The following is a 15,870-nucleotide window of genomic DNA, read 5'->3' on the forward strand; positions in this document are numbered from 1 at the left end:
TTATGTGCTCAAAGCTCAAAATTAAATACATGTTTAAGCATCAACTATTTTCCCAAGCCCCTCTTAAAAAATGTTCCCACATGATCTGACGTAGGTGTCTGCGTGATATCATCAGTTTACTGCTGTGGCCGACATATTTATTCTGTTCCAAAAAGTAACACAATAACCAAATCCAGTTTTGTGCCATTTAGGTTTTCATATCCAAGGAATTAGCCCTTGTGTATTGGTGCTGATGAAAAATAAAAGAAAACATTGTTTAAGATTATGCATCATACATTTGATTTAAAAAAAAATAAAAAACAGGTTAACTGATCGGGGAAATGGTAGACAAGCAACTCACACATTTGAGGAGGGTGATATAATGGCTTCAGCTTCTTATCAAAGAGGTGCATGTTTGCTGTCTTGCTTTGTTGGTGTCAATTAAAGAGGATTAATACAAGAGAAAGTAGCCTGCTTATTACCCCGCACGCCAGAAGGACTCGAGAAAGCTGCTGCACAAGAAAGGAGGTTCACAACGGCACCTTTTTTTAAACTCCGAGCTCAAATCTTTTAAATTAACACTTTTCTCTCTCTCTGTGTGTCTGAGGACGGAGGACATTGACACTGTAACCTGCGTCACAGTTTCCATTTTAAAAAAACACAGAAAAGAACATAAATGGACCCACTTTTTTTAAAATCTACCTTGGACCTTGAATGTAGTTAGTAGTTAGATAGTTTCAAAGTTGAAAACAAAAAAAACTTCATGGCGGCACATCGAAAATAGTCAGGAGATAAACAAAGTCACTGGGATTCAATTAGATAGGAACCATGGATATTTGTGCAAAATTTCACAGCAACCGGTCCAACAGTTGTTGAGATATTTCTGTCTGAACCGACCAACCAACAGAGAGACAGAGATTTGTCATGCAGCCAGCGTGGCTAAAAATAACAGATGTAATAAAAATGGCTTTGAATGTCTCCCAGCTTTTCTCCTCCTCTGTTCCAGATAACTTTTACGGGACCCCGAAGCCTCCGGCCGAGCCCAGCGCTCTGCTGCTAAATGTAACGGACCAGCTGCTGCCGGGCGCCAGACCCACCTCCGAGGGCAAGAGGAAGCGTAACAAGTCGGTCAGCAACATGGAGAAAGCCAGCATCGAGCCCCCAGAGGAAGAGGAGGAGGAGAGACCCGTCGTCAATGGCAACGGTGTTGCTGTCACCCCAGGTCAGCACCAAACACGACCTCCGAAGGCGCAGAGGCAGAGGTGGATCGGGCCAGAGGCCTTATCATGACAGTTAGGTTCAACGTCGCGCTGATCTGCAGGAGCTGATAGCGTTGTTTACCCGTTCAGAGCCCATTTATTTTCCAAACACAAAAAAAATATTGTTGTGAAGGATTTTTACTCCTAATTCGCTCATAAATCATTAGCATTTAGCTTTTTTTCTCCTCAAAATGTGAGATTAGGTATTCGTCACACATAATTAACTCATATCAACATCTAAACTGATGTTTTAAAACACATTACATATATGTTTTTTATAATTTCTGCCACCGTTTCTGAAGTGTCGCCTGAGAATAGTATGCGTAAAACCTCCAGAGATTTTGTGAACATAATCAGTAAGATACAGTAATAACTGATTTTATAATTAGAAAACAACTATGTTTCATTTTCCAGTGACACTCAGATCCACCGTCCATTCCAGTGGACGGATATTTAAAAACAGTAAAATCTGTAAATCTTTCATATGATTTTTTGACATATGTAAGTATTATTACAGCCCATATTTACTTTAAACACAATTTAAACACAAAGTATGTACTTTAACATCTCATAAGGGGAATTTTGGTCCGGAATTAGCACAAAAATTGTTGCCAGACTTTATTCTTAACACATTTTATGCAAGAAATAGGCAGTGAGGTAACAAAATGCACAAAAGACCCAAAAGAAATAAGACAAGAGAAGACACAGATGTGCAGGTGAGATTGGGAAACCTCTTTAGGGCTCATGAAAAATCTTACCTTAATAAAAGCAAAAAAATGAAAATAACAAAAGTCGTGCTCTCAGGAATAGTAAATAAACGTGCAAACAAAGGGTCAATAAGCAAACTTAAAGTAAGCAACGTAAATCAATAAAAAGCAGTAAAAATGAAATGATGAAGTGGGACAGTGGAATTTGGCCATCGGGGAGAAGCGATATGTTTACCACAGTTAATTTGCACACACTACCCACATCATTTTGATACAAAGCTGGTTGAAAATCGACAAAGTGTCCTTTTAAGTCCTAGCAACAAGCTTCTCTAGAGTGGTTGCCTAGCAGCAGAGGCAGAAACAGATTGCTTTTACATGGTTTTCTTGGAAAATGATTTTATGGCATATTATTACTTTTAATTGGCTACACAAATATCTTTAACGGCATGATATATAAACTTTGAATTATAATTCACCCCCACAGTCGTTGATTACCTCTGCAGACCAAACAGTTTATGATTAAAGCTTTAGTGGCGTTGCTCTCCAGAATTTCATATCATTCATTAGGTATCATTATCGAGCTGTGTCTTTGCCCAGATAGCCAGAGGGCGAACACACAATTTGCTCTCGAATTCAGCAGCAGCCTGCAAGTGTTTTAAAAACCAACAAAGACATTTTTATTAAGTGTTTTCTCTCTTACTTTTGAATCAGCCCTGTCCAAGCCTTTGTTATGCTCTCTGTAAATCCTGACGATAGGTCAAAGTGACATTTAGCAGAGCACGCAACAAGGCCAAACCTCTCGAGGTATAAATTATAGAGAAAGACGTTTCTTTGAACAAATATTTTCTTGAACATCCGAGGTACCAGCACACAACAGAACGCACCTTTTTTTTAATCGCATGCATTGTGTCGACATCAAAATATGCGCAACACACTCAAACACACATACTCAAGCTCACAAACCCCTTTGAATGCATCCCATGATCACATGAAAAGACCGTCATAAAAGAGGCTTTATGAGTTTGATTTCTGTGATTCCAAATCCAAAACCATGCTTCGGTCCTGTGACTCTCTAAGCTGGTTTCACAGCCTGAGGACAGCCGAGTCTCTCACAGCAGTCAGAGGAGCACGAGGAGTCAAACTGTTCAGGCACTGATCCCAGCGGAAGATTGCCAGAAGGATGAGATTTTGGTTTTCGTATCGCAGAGAGCTTAAACAAGGTAGGAGTCTTCATGAATGAGAAATCCATACAGGCAGACGTTTCTCCGACTTCCTGCAGAATAATTACGGTAATGAAACTTTATTGCTATTTTATACCATCTTTGAGAAAGAAAGAAAGAAACAAAGAAAGAACTATTTTAAGTGCAGTAAAGGAGATTAAAAAAGAGATGTGTAAATTAAAGCGTGAACAATGCTGGGCATTTTTTCCCTCACTTCTTAAAAAAAAAATTAAAAATTCAAAGTTTTGAAAAGAATCACACCACTTTGCTCAGGGTTGAAACTTGTTTTTTGTTCCAAAATCAGTTTATTGAATTTTTTCAAATAGGACAGTTAAAAAAAACAGTAATAACTGACCAGCCCAGTAAAGATTAAACAAAAGTGTCAGTTGCAAATGGAATAAATAGCAATAAAAAGACAGGAAAAATCAAATCAAATTTAGTAGTAATAAAATAAAGACATAGATATGTGTGTACAATTTTAAAAGTAACATAACATATTAAACATAATATAATGGTTATCAGTCAGCCAGCTACCTCACACAAATCACAGTCAAATCACAATTTAATGTCCCTAAAATACATTGTCAGTCATTCCTGAATTCCTGAAAGTTCAGCTGGGATCAAACTTTTAAATACTCATGAAAGCAGTATAAAAAAGTGACTTCAGGTCTCAAGGGGGTTAATGTACAACCCCGAGATTTTTAGGGGGCCACCCCTTTAGAAAATCTTAATCGAGCGCCACTGACTCCTACTCCTCAGACCTGATTTTGTACAACAGAGGCTCATCTAAGGATCCTAGTTTGCGCTCAGGTTCATAAAAGTTGTATAATTTCTCCGGTAAAAATCTTAGTGTCCAGTTGTTATCTCTCTGAGACAAAACGCAGGAAACAGTTTTTGACTGATTCCTATCGGCGGTGTCGAGATGCTCGATAACTGGAGGCTCGGGGCTGTGCACTGAGCCATGTTGGATGTTAAAGTGGACCGCTGTGCTCGGCTCAGGAGGAGTTTTGCCGCTGTGGACGGACAGTGTGGGCTGACCAGGAGAGCTGAAGGGGAATCAATAGAGCACAGCAGGCTGTGTGATCTAAGCAGATAGTTACCTCGCTCTTTCCCTTCATAGATTATCTCTCAATCCCCTGCTCTCATTCGTCCTCTCTTCACTTCCCTCCAGTATCTCTCCTCTGGGAAACACACACACACACATATCATGTCTTTCTCTTTCTTCCATACACACTATTTCTCTTCCTCTCACACATTCACACGCTGCCACAACTCAAACTAGGGCATCACAGCAAGCTTCTCTCTCAATCTCTATTGTCTCTGCTGCTTTATTCGCCTTCCTGTCTTGTTAACCTCAATCATTCCCTCTCCTGACTTCACCTCGCGCCCCTCTCTCCCCCGAGTCGCCGCTTCTCTTCACCTTTTTCTAATCATCCTTTCCTGTTTTTTCCTCTCTCTTCACCCGACTCTCAATCAGTCCCCGCCTCCTACGTCTTCTTGTCCTCGCTTCACCTCCCTTGTCTTTCACTCTCCTCCCAGAGCGATAATGTCGTGCTTGACTGATCCTGCGCTCTTGTCACCTCAGAGTCGAGCGAACATGAGGACAAGAGTACAGACGCTTCGGGGGACATCGCCCCGCAGAGCGTCCCGGCCGAGGCTCCACCCGAGGCGCCCAAAGATGACGGACAGTCCCCGAAAATGACGCTGCCCAAACCAGAGGAGAACGACGAGTTAGGCCCGCTGCCGGACAACTGGGAGATGGCGTACACCGAGAAAGGAGAAGTCTACTTCATAGAGTAAGTTACGTCTAAGTGCGATTCAGGGCTGCCGTACTTTGTGTCACTGATGAAATCTGGATAATTTAGTGTCACATTCAGGTTTTCAGAAAACCATGATATTTAAAGTCATTCAGCATTCAATTCATTCATCCAAAAATCAGGCCTTTATTGGTATTAAAATGTCTTAAATCAATCTTTAAAAAGTCCTCAAATGAGTAGACGTAGGGAAGGAAATTATGAACTTTTTTTTTCAAACGTTGCATCGTACAATCTCAAAATAACTGGTAATATCTTCTTTCTTTTTTTTTTTGCATAATTTACCAAATGCCTCATGCATTAACGTCATGCAGATAAGGAAAACTGCAGCGTTGGGTTTGTCACTAAGAGCGACCTCTTTCATTTGACCTGTTGTCAGTTTATAAAAATATAAGTGCAACTCTGAAGCAGTGAAACTAAAAATACTCTGGGTGGTTAAAATTTTTTAAAAAAGTAAACACCATATTCAAAATCTGTACGAGTATAAAATAAACAACAACAGGATTGTTTTAGAGAAACCTCACATTATGTGCAGCCTAAAGAGGCGTTCTCCGGCCTTCAGAGATCGCCAGGTGAGTCTCTATTTTCATTCTTACCTCACAAAATTAAACAGAGTCCGAGTTACTAGATTAGACCCAGGTATCATCTAAATGTACTTCTGTATTTTCCCTTGTGTACACACACAAATACACACACACGCATACACAGACCATAATTGATGCTTGGTGGTTTAATGAGATTTAGGTCCCCAGAAATACCTCGCTACAAAGAACTCTGTTATACAAGCTCTGGAGTTTAATTCACTGGCGTTGTTAGCTTTTTACAGCAGCAGTAAAACTGTGGAGGTAAGTCTTTGTTACGTAACACTAATGGAGCTGCTGTTTTTGTGGTGTTAGTGTTAAAGGAAGCTGCATCTGCATGCATGTAGATTGGCTTTAACCGCAGATACTCAACTTGCTTTAGTTTGGGGCCACTTTTGGACACCAGGGGCCATTAGCAAAAGCCCCACACATGTTTCTAGGATTCCAGGACTTTTCTAAGATTTAAGAACATTTTAGGACATTTGTAGGATTTTAGGAAGTTTCTAGGATTGGAAGGATTTAAGGACATTTGTAGGATTTATGGAATTTTCTAGGATTTTAGGACATTTCAGGGATTTTTGGAAGTTTTTAGAATTTCAGGACATTTCCAGGATTTAAGGATGTTTCTAAGAAATAACATTTCAAGGATTTGAGGACATTTCCAGGATTTTAGGAAGTTTCTAGGATTGTAGGACAGTTCAAGGATTTATGGAATTTTCTAGGATTTTAGGATGTTTCTAAGATATAAGAACATTTCTTGGATTTAAGGACATTTCTAGGATTTTAGGACATCTAAAGGATTTTAGAACTTTTCAAGGATTTGAGGATGTTTCGAGGATTTGAGGATGTTTCTTAGGACATTTCTAGGATTTATGGAATTTTCTAGGATTGTTGGACATTTCAGGGAGTTTAGGACATTTCAGGGATTTAAGGATATTTCTAGGATTTTAAGATGTTCCTAAGATTTTGGGACATTTGTAGGATTTTAAGACATCTAAGGGATTTTAGAACTTTTCAAAGATTTAAAGACGTTTCTAAGATTTTAGGATGTTTCTGAGATTTTAGGAAATTTCTAGGATTGTAGGACATCTCAAGGATTTTAGGAATTTTCTAGGATTTTAGGGTGTTTCTAGAATTCAGCAGGAGCCATAACAGGAAATTATTCTGTTACTAGAATCAGTAGATCGTCATAGTCATTAGGGTAAAATTCTGCACAGCACTGATCAAATCCCAACGCACTTGAACGCATCACAAACTGCTAGAAGCTGCACAGCAAAACCAGATTAAGAACTGTGACGGCGCTGATCGTCATCCGGCCAGGCACATGTTGTGTCTTCAAGTCACAGAGGGAGACTTTTAATTCCCTCTGCTGCAGACGACTCATCGTACGTCTCCACCCCTAAACAGACAAACCTCATGCTCCCACGCCCATCAAACACATTACACAGCTAATGCAGTTAGCCCACTGAATGTGGAGCTCCAACTTTTTGTCTGCGTGTATGTGATGCCGTGCCAAAGTGATCACGGCTGCCAAGAGGATGCTTGCCTTTGATTGGCCTCCATACCAGATCATTTTGTTTACCTACAGCCCTCGAAGTGAGGCGGCTGAGGAGAGGAATATAGAGATGAAGATGGAGGTGGAAGAAAAAGAAAATGATAGTGATTAAAAATAGTAGACTGAAAAAAAAAACAAGGTGAGAGGGAGGACACGAAAGAGGAAGTAGAAGTAGATATTTAGACTATAAATAGTAATAGATGGCAGCAGAAGAGAGGGAGGAAGAGCAGGGAAAGTAGTGAAATGCACTGGAGAAGATTCAAAAGCAGAGCAAAACAGACTTTACCTTACCTTGAACTGCACTTTATTTGGCGCTGTGTTTGGCGTGGGACTTAATCTCCCACTTTCATCCATGTTTAGAGAAGGCAAAGTCCGTCTGTCGGCCCACCTCCTTGGTCCAGACTAAAATATCTCAGCTTTTCCTGAAGCGCCACCAGCAGGCCAAAGATTTCACTTTTCTGATACCTCTCGACACCATGGTGCAACATATGGGTGATAATTTTTGTTTTTGAGTGAACTATCTCAAAAATATTAGATGCATTACTATGAAATTTGTTCCAGGTATTTATTTTTCCTGTAAGATGAATTGGACTTTTTTTTTTTTTTTTTGATGCCCGAAAGAAATACTTCACCTACAAAATGAGCATTTGTTTAGCAGTTACTCAGCCTGTGTTGCATTGAATTCGTGAAGAAATCTTTGGGGGGTTTTTTATGCCTCCACGGTGAACGAACAATTCAAAAATGGAGAAAATTCTTGATGAATTTCAGTTATGGGGATCAAGTTTTTGCGACAGCAAAACATTATATAAGCAAACTTGTTTACAAACTCTCACGCTGCTCAAGCAGAATGATGCATGTCTCATTTTTCCAGTCATGTGATCAGTATTTCCCAAACACATGCGTTTTCGCTAAAAATTACTATTTAAAACACTTCCCTGCACATGAGCTTGCCCAGACACACTACTTGTCCATGCGTGAAGCGTGTTTTAAAGAGTAAGATTTTAGCAAAAATTCACGTGTTTTGCATGTGCCGAGCATATGACCTAATAAATGAGACTTGTATCATACTGCACGAGTTGTGCGAGAGTTTGTAAATGGATTTTTTGATCTAGTTTTGCTTTTGTTGTTGGGGCATCCTTTTACTATAATTTGTCAAGGAATTTTAGCCACTTTCTCCCTTTTTTGAGAGTTTTCACCTTTTACTAATGTCTTGCCATTTGTGGAACATTTCTTGCCAAGTTGGTCGTTCCCTTTTCTGATGAGGAAAAAACGGTGTGAGCTGGAGATTGATGACTGAGGAACAACTTCAGTGAATTACACACAGCATTTAATAAAGACTTGATCACGGAGAATCACAGTTGAACGTACAGATTTTGGCACAGACCGTGTATGCTGTCCAGAGATTCTTAAGGTGTCCTTGTCTGAGGCTGGTACTTAACCACAACAGTCCTTCCCAGGAAGACACTACATGTTTCCAAATAAGGTTATTTTGCATACATCCATGAGTGAGAGAGGATTTTATTGTTCCTAACTGTGAACAAAGTGTGCTCACCCTGCACGTCCCTAAGAAGAGACACTAAATCTACTGAGACCAAGATAAAGAAGGGCAGCTGTGGGGATCAAGTCTCTGACCTCGACGCCTCTTATGTTAGCACTGGCCTAATTCATCAAAAATTTTCTATCATTTTCTACCCATGATTTTGAAAGAAATGAAACCAATCTTTCAGGTTTCAAAGGGTTAAACAGCTTGTGAACGCCATCTGAAAGCAGCACAAGAAAACTGATCTCGATCCAGGTTTCAACTTAGATGTGGATTCACAATTTTCAGGGCGTTTATGTTTAAATAACTGTAGATTGTTATTCCTGTCATTAGTGTGTTCCTGTGACGTGCATTTAATACCAAACTGCAAAAAGTTCAAGTTGAAAGTCTTCAAAAGAACAAAGACACAAGGACGCCTCTTTACACGTCCTCCTCCTTCATCTTCTCACCTCAGTTTTTTACTGTAGGCACTTTGTGTACTCCCCCCTTGCCCTCCTCCTCCCTCCTCCCCTACTGTCACCATGAAGGGAGGCCATTGTGGCTCCAGAGCTTCAGACGAAGCCGCGGAGATGCGTCGACTATCCCTGGCACATCATATCTGATCTAGATCCAGCTCTCCGCCCGAGGCTTTGGATGAATCTGCCAAACCCACAGCTGTTCCCCTCCATCACTCCCTCAGTCACCCCTCTATCTGTCTCTGCCCCTTCTCCTCCTCCCCTCCTCCTCCGCCTGCTAATGAGAGACAGTAAGCAAATTAAAAGTATCGATTGCCATTTTGTTAACCTAAAGCTTTTTTTTCCCCTCCTCCTCCCCGTCACCTTTCTGAAAAGGCAGGCACTCGAGGGAGTCTCATCTTTCCTCTCTGAAATGATTCTCTAGCCGAATTAAGAATCCACCAACCTCCTTCTCTCTTTCTGCCAAGTCTCCTCTCTCTCGCCATCTATCACACTCCCTCTCACTCTCTCTCTCTCTCTGTCGTCTCTTCACAGCCACAACACCAAGACAACATCGTGGCTGGACCCGAGGCTAGCCAAGAAGGCGAAGCCGCCCGAGGAATGCAAAGAGGATGGTGAGTGCTGCATCTTTGTCTATTTTTCCTTTCATTTTATTTATTTTTTTTGCTCCTTGTGTTCGTACATTTTAACACAAAAGTTCCACACAGCGTGTATTTTTTTAAGGTTTTAACGTCGCCTTGTAGATCTGATTTCATACACTTCATTGGGAGAACATTATGCGTACTGGCGTGGGATTTCTATTTTTTAGGAGTTATATGGTGATAACGCTGGTGCGTGAAGCCCCGTGATATGTGTGTTTAAAAGCCCAGGTCCAGAGAGACTCGAGGTTACAAAGACTTCTTTATTCTCAACTGAGAGAGATGTGGAGTGTCCTTCACTCGCCCACACACACACAAACACACACGCACACACACGACAAACACACACCGACAAGAAAGGATGAATGTCAATGCAGCAGGTTTATAGACGTGCGTACATGTCTACGAGCGTGTCATCTATCTCGCCCTCACTCCCCACTTCCCCCCATTCGTCTTTTCTTTATGTGTGCGACTGAGACGAGATTTATCGCCTGAGTTATAGACAGGGAGGTAGTGGAGCTGAGAAGAAGGGCTGGATTTTTGGAGAAAGACGGACACAACGAATGAGAAATGAACGTCAGGTTTGGGGTTTTTTGAATGTGTGTCTGTGCAATGTTTCGGTGTATGTTCATAGCGGGAGGGGTGTGGGTGGTTGTGTGCATATTCCTGGTAAACGCATAACTACAAGGATAGAGTTTCTCTAAAAATACATTTGGCACTCAGACACATGCAGACAGACAGAGAGACAGACCGACAAGTGCAAACAGTGCCTGCCATGTTTTCCAGGTGTGTGGCTGCAAATAATTCTGGTTTTTATTATCAGTTAATCAGTCTGCTGCTGTTTGATTTATTGTTTAATTCCCCGACCCAAAGGAGATGCCATCAAACTGCTTATTTAGTTTAATAAACGGTCAAAAGCCCAATAGATTTTACTTCTAATCCAATAAGACAAAGTCAGGCCACCACTTTATTCTTGACTGAAATGTCTAACCAGCTATTGGATGGTTTGCCACAAAATTCACGGTTCCCAGACAAAGAACCTCATCCAGTACCATTCTCTTACTTTTCTCTTATATTTTCCCTTAGTTTTCTCTTAAAGCTGGGGTAGGCAGTTTTATTTTCACGCCATTGGGTAAAAATCCCATAATAAACTCTGAGCATATTAATATTCAAGTGGCCTGACTGGAACGTAGACTTCTGCTCCTCCTCTTGGATCTGTTTTCAGGCTTTACTAAATCCAGCCTGTGACGGGACAGTTTGGCCAATCACAGGTCATTTCAGACAGAGGGCGTTCCTGTTGAATGACACAGAGGATCAGCATCAGCATAGAGAATGGGGGTAAACTGTGGGATCCTGATACTGTGTGCCGTTTTCAGCAGGTATTTTGTTAATTTGATCACACAAACTATAGAGGTTTAAGCTGTTTCTCTCCCTCTCTGGGAGGTTTGCTGATATTAAATGACCCCTCCTCCCTCTGGTGGGCGTGGCTTCCAGGGTATGACATGTCGTGCTTGGTCTCTATCGGCTGTTCTGTAAATGCATATTTACTTCACTTATTTGGTGAAAACCTGATTTAATGGCGGCGAATCCTGCAGAAAAAGTTTCTATTCCAGCATTTGGCAAAAAATGCCTACGCTGCAAAGCAACCCAAAAAAGGAAGAAGGGACTCTGATAGAAAGCATGACAATAAATGAAATATGTTTCAGAGATGGATATAACATTTGAAATTAGTTTTGCCTTCTGCTAACTGGAGCTAAAGGCTCATGGCCACGGCTTCAAGTTTACGTTTATGTAGCTAACTTTGGCCTCAAATAAAAGTGTGTACCTTACTACCCACTGCCACAGACCACCAGCAGCTCTGGGGACGGACAGTCAGTGGCCCCAGTAAATCAAATCCAGCCAGCACAGACCTCAGCTCCAGGTGACTGGAGAGCCATGCTTCCTGCCGGATCAGCAAACTTTCTGTTGCTGTGGTTGCACAAATTAATAAAGTTTTTAGTAATAAATAGAGGTATGGGAAACACTTGGTTACTGTATGAAGCGTGTGCATATGCCTGTGGTCATCTGGTCAGAGGGGCTTAAAGAGAGGGGAGCTACAATGGGAGGCTCTATCTTTATAGTCTTTGGTTTTGGGAGGGGATTTGTTTTGTTTTTTTCCTTTTCCAGATTTCTGCCTAATGCACCTTTAAGAGAAAATATAAGAGAAGCCAGCCAAATCTTAAGAGCCGTCCACATCTGCTCTAACCCGGGTGTGCTGACTGATGAATCTTACTTGATCATGAATTAAAGGTGCATGGTTGATTAGTGTAGGCAACACCCTCCCAACACTATCTACAGGCAGGTGTTGAGTCATGTGCAAATACTCTGGAACAGGCCCAAGAATTAGGGGGGATGGAGGTTTGGAGGATTTGATCGGTGTGTTTCATCTAAATTGAGGCTCCAGAGTTCTGCACAAATCTAAAAGCAGAAGCTCTTGGCAATCTGAAACAGCCAGCTCAGCAGCCATTCATCTGTCTCATCAAACAGATCGTTCTCTGCGGGAGGCCTGGATGGCCACAGTAAGAGCAGAGTGTAAGCCATTTAGAGGCTGAATGAACACAATATCATCCGATGCTTTTTACAGGCTTAATTGGGTTCAGTGGACCAGTAGTTTATAATGGCTCCTAAAGTTAATAATTCAATCATTATTATTACTTTAAAACATATGATAATGTAAGTTTGATTATGGGATATTGTTGTGTTTTATTAATGTTCCTCAAATTTAAAACGTATTTTTCCTCATTTGGGTCTTTGGACTGTGAAAATGATATTTTTTTTCCTTTTGTCTTATTAAGAGACAAAAAATGAGAGGAAATTCTTTTGTATCTTGCTTCCTGTGTGAGGCACAAAGGATGTGATGAATTTTGGTGTGATCCTCTGGCTTTGCTGTTTGTGCTTTTGAATAAAATATTTTTGTAACCACTGGATGGCTTGCCATGAAATTTGGTGAACGCATTCATGTTCCCAAAATAAACTGTAATAATCTTGGTGATCCACAAACTGTCATCATGCCAAACACGGCTTTGCAGCCTCGCTGCGGGCGGGATGTTAAGTCATGCGATCATAGTGTAGTTCGTCTATAGCCTAAAGTTATCTTTTTACTTCTGGCCATTGCATTTAAGCTTCAAAAATCATGAAATCTGTCAAGATTATCTTGCTGAATAAAACATTTAAGTATCATGAATATTTGTTTGCCAAAAGAGCTTATTTTCTGCAATAATTAAAGATCCAGTGGAAAAATCCCCAAGGCTTTTAGACGAAAGAACCAGGGCGATCCTAACAGAAAAAAAATTATCCCTGGAGTACTTGATAGATAATAAAAATAACCATTTGTTGCAGCTCTATTAGCATTTCGCCCATAGAACCACTGTATTTAGTCTCTCTGAGGCTTAGCTTTTTTGGTTTGTAAATGGCATTTATCAAATTATAAATCAACTAGTAAGTCAATTAACTCACTCATAGTTGAATTCTAAAAAGTTTAATAGTTTCTGGTACTCACCAACAGGAAAGTATGTCAAAGTCTAAAACAAAGCACTTACGAAGACAGCTTTCTTGATAATATCTGAATCGCTATTTGAATTCCTGTACACGTCTGCTACCTTGAGCAGGATAAAACAAATGTTAAGATGTATTTGCAGATACTGTTTGACTGCAGCCAGATAGAGTGAGAGACGGAAAAATGGTTCGTGGTCTCAAAACATTTACACGGCGCGCGATGGCATTAAACACGGGGGCCGCTTCTGGTGACACATCGCCCGTTTTATCCTTCCCAAAGAATTAGCTTTCTCAATCTTGCGTTTTACACAAAACACCTCCTGTGTAGTCACCGAATCTCCCCGTTCTCTCTCAATCGTTAGACATTAAAGGGAGGAAGAACTCGGAGATGATGAAATGACACAGAAACAAAGACGGAGAGGCCTGTGAGGAATTAGTCAAAATGTGATTGCGCTTTTATCTCCAGCACTTCCAATCCTATTTATCCTCCAAGGACGCTCCACAAGAGGAGATGTGCTGATATTTGTGAGGATTGTTATTGATCTGGTTGGGCGACTAATCCAGTTACTCCCAGCTGAGGGGAATGTAGTGCTTAATGGTGGCTGCAGGTCTGTGAGCGAGTAGACACACATTACGATTGTTTGGCCAACTTTCTGAGTTGTTGTTGGTTGGTGTTGACTGTCTGCAAACAGTAATTTATTCAGCAGTGTTTCGAGATTGTAATGATTGCTTTGTACTGTTTCTTTTTGTTTTTCGCACAAATATCCCCCTCAAAAAAAAACCCATCGCAATCTGAGCAAATTGGTCCAACTTCTTTTGAAACCAAAGGGAAAAAAAGGCAAGGACCAACTTGCAAGAAATGTCCCACAGATTGCAAGAATTTTTACCTTAAATTTTTGTTTTAAAAAAGATGGGGGGAATTTTAGAAAATAGTCCAAAAGTTAGGGAAAAATGTCCGGAAAACTATATCTATAATTATAATATTTTTTTAGTTAAAATTATTTTACAAAAAATGTAGCACTTATTTGAGGTCACTGTCTTGTTTGGTTTCTTTTTCTTATTTTTTTGCTTATTTTTAGGTAATTTTCTCTTAACTTTTTTTAGCCATGTCTTGTAATGTTTTGAAAGAAATCAGGACAATTTGCTCAGGGTTCAAAAGTGTTAGCCTCACTAGCATGTCGCTCTAAGGATGGCTTTGGTTGTAACACCAAAGTATTGAACAAATCAAAATCTTCAGAGTTTCATGTTGTAAAAGCCAGATTTCCATCTCATTCTTTATTAGAAAGCAGGTCTAGGTGCTGTATAAATACTGTGAAAGTATCAAAACACTCAGTCCACAGAGAAAAGCACACAGTCCATAACTGACCTATCGCTAAGGCCCGCCCTTGAACGCCACGAGCCAATCACATTTCGTGCAGCTACACAATGCACTCGGACATCCTGCTCGTAGACATCCATAGAAAAGCAACAGAAATTTGGTTTGTACTGCGGTTTTATTTAAAATACTGCAGTTATGACTTTGTGACATGTACAGGGGGTAAAGGCAACACTGATATGGTTAAATGATTATATGACGTTAGCATCTGGCTCACAGAGCTGCCAGCATGACTGTAGACTCTACTTGTTAAGAGTTTTTTATTTGTGATCTGCAAGATTTCTCACAAATTCAGAGAGTTTGTTAGTGATATAACTAATTGTAGTGTACGTGTCACGATGTTGTCCTCGTTGTCCTGTTGAGAGGAGGGGTGTCGTTCAACCCAGACTTCCTCAGCCTGGTGGCAGCAGCCGCCCCTGAGAGCTGAGCTCAGTTAGGAGAAGAAAAGCTGCCTCTGTAAATTTGGTATTGATTGGTGGAGAAGGTAGATGTGTGAGTCCGTGTTTGGACCTGAGCCATGCTCTGATAAGCGCTAACAGGATTGTAGGGTGGAGTCTGTGAGGTGTGACGGGACAACAGGCTGAGAGGGAGAGGAAGAGGAGGAGACATAGAGAGTATAGAGGGGGACACTCACAGGCGCACAGCGAAGACCAGATGTGGAACGAGTATTTGGGTTCTTTACTTAGATGTAGCAATACCACAAAATACTCAACTAAAAATAAAACTCCTGCTGTCAAAAAGGTACTTAAAGTATTATCAGCTGAACTACTTTATTTAGAGGTAAAACCAAGAGAAGGAATACTGAAATGTTGGCAATAATCTCTCATTGCACAAAATTAATTTAACTGTGATGGACGTTGACGACGGACATCACTGTAATTAAAGAGGTACGGAGCCCATTTTCCATAGGCGATGATACTCAGTGACACGTGCTTTTGTTGCCTAAACCTAAGGAAGTAAACCTAAAAAAGTTCTTAAACCTATATTGTAAGCTTATTTTGAAAACGACTGTATGTCTTTATTGAGCAGAAACTGTACAATTCCTGTGAAAACTGTTATTAGCTATTACAAATCAAAGAAATATAGAAAAAGTGTAAAGTAGTATTATATGGAAATACTCAAGTAAAGTACCTCAAACTGTACTTAAATGCAGTACTTGAGTAAATGTTTTCACCGCTGGTAAAGACAACTTGTTCTCTCTCATGTTGAAAGT

At 40.5% G+C, this 15,870-nt stretch overlaps 1 protein-coding gene across 10 annotated transcripts in view; it reads left to right on the forward strand.

The window, feature by feature from the left end:
* magi2a (membrane associated guanylate kinase, WW and PDZ domain containing 2a) overlaps window positions 1–15,870 on the forward strand; it is a 255,042-nt gene that overhangs the window by 166,862 nt on the left and 72,310 nt on the right. For all 10 annotated transcript variants that reach the window (XM_088073045.1, XM_088073039.1, XM_088073040.1 and 7 more), the window contains 3 exons: window positions 986–1,201; window positions 4,751–4,961; window positions 9,645–9,724. In XM_088073045.1, the coding sequence (XP_087929171.1) occupies window positions 986–1,201; window positions 4,751–4,961; window positions 9,645–9,724 (507 nt within the window). The remainder of the gene's footprint in view (window positions 1–985; window positions 1,202–4,750; window positions 4,962–9,644; window positions 9,725–15,870) is intronic.

This window comes from Plectropomus leopardus, chromosome 22 (assembly GCF_026936395.1).
Source record: "Plectropomus leopardus strain MGB_pleo_1.0 chromosome 22, ASM2693639v1, whole genome shotgun sequence".
Classification (NCBI taxonomy): Eukaryota; Metazoa; Chordata; class Actinopteri; order Perciformes; family Serranidae; genus Plectropomus; species Plectropomus leopardus.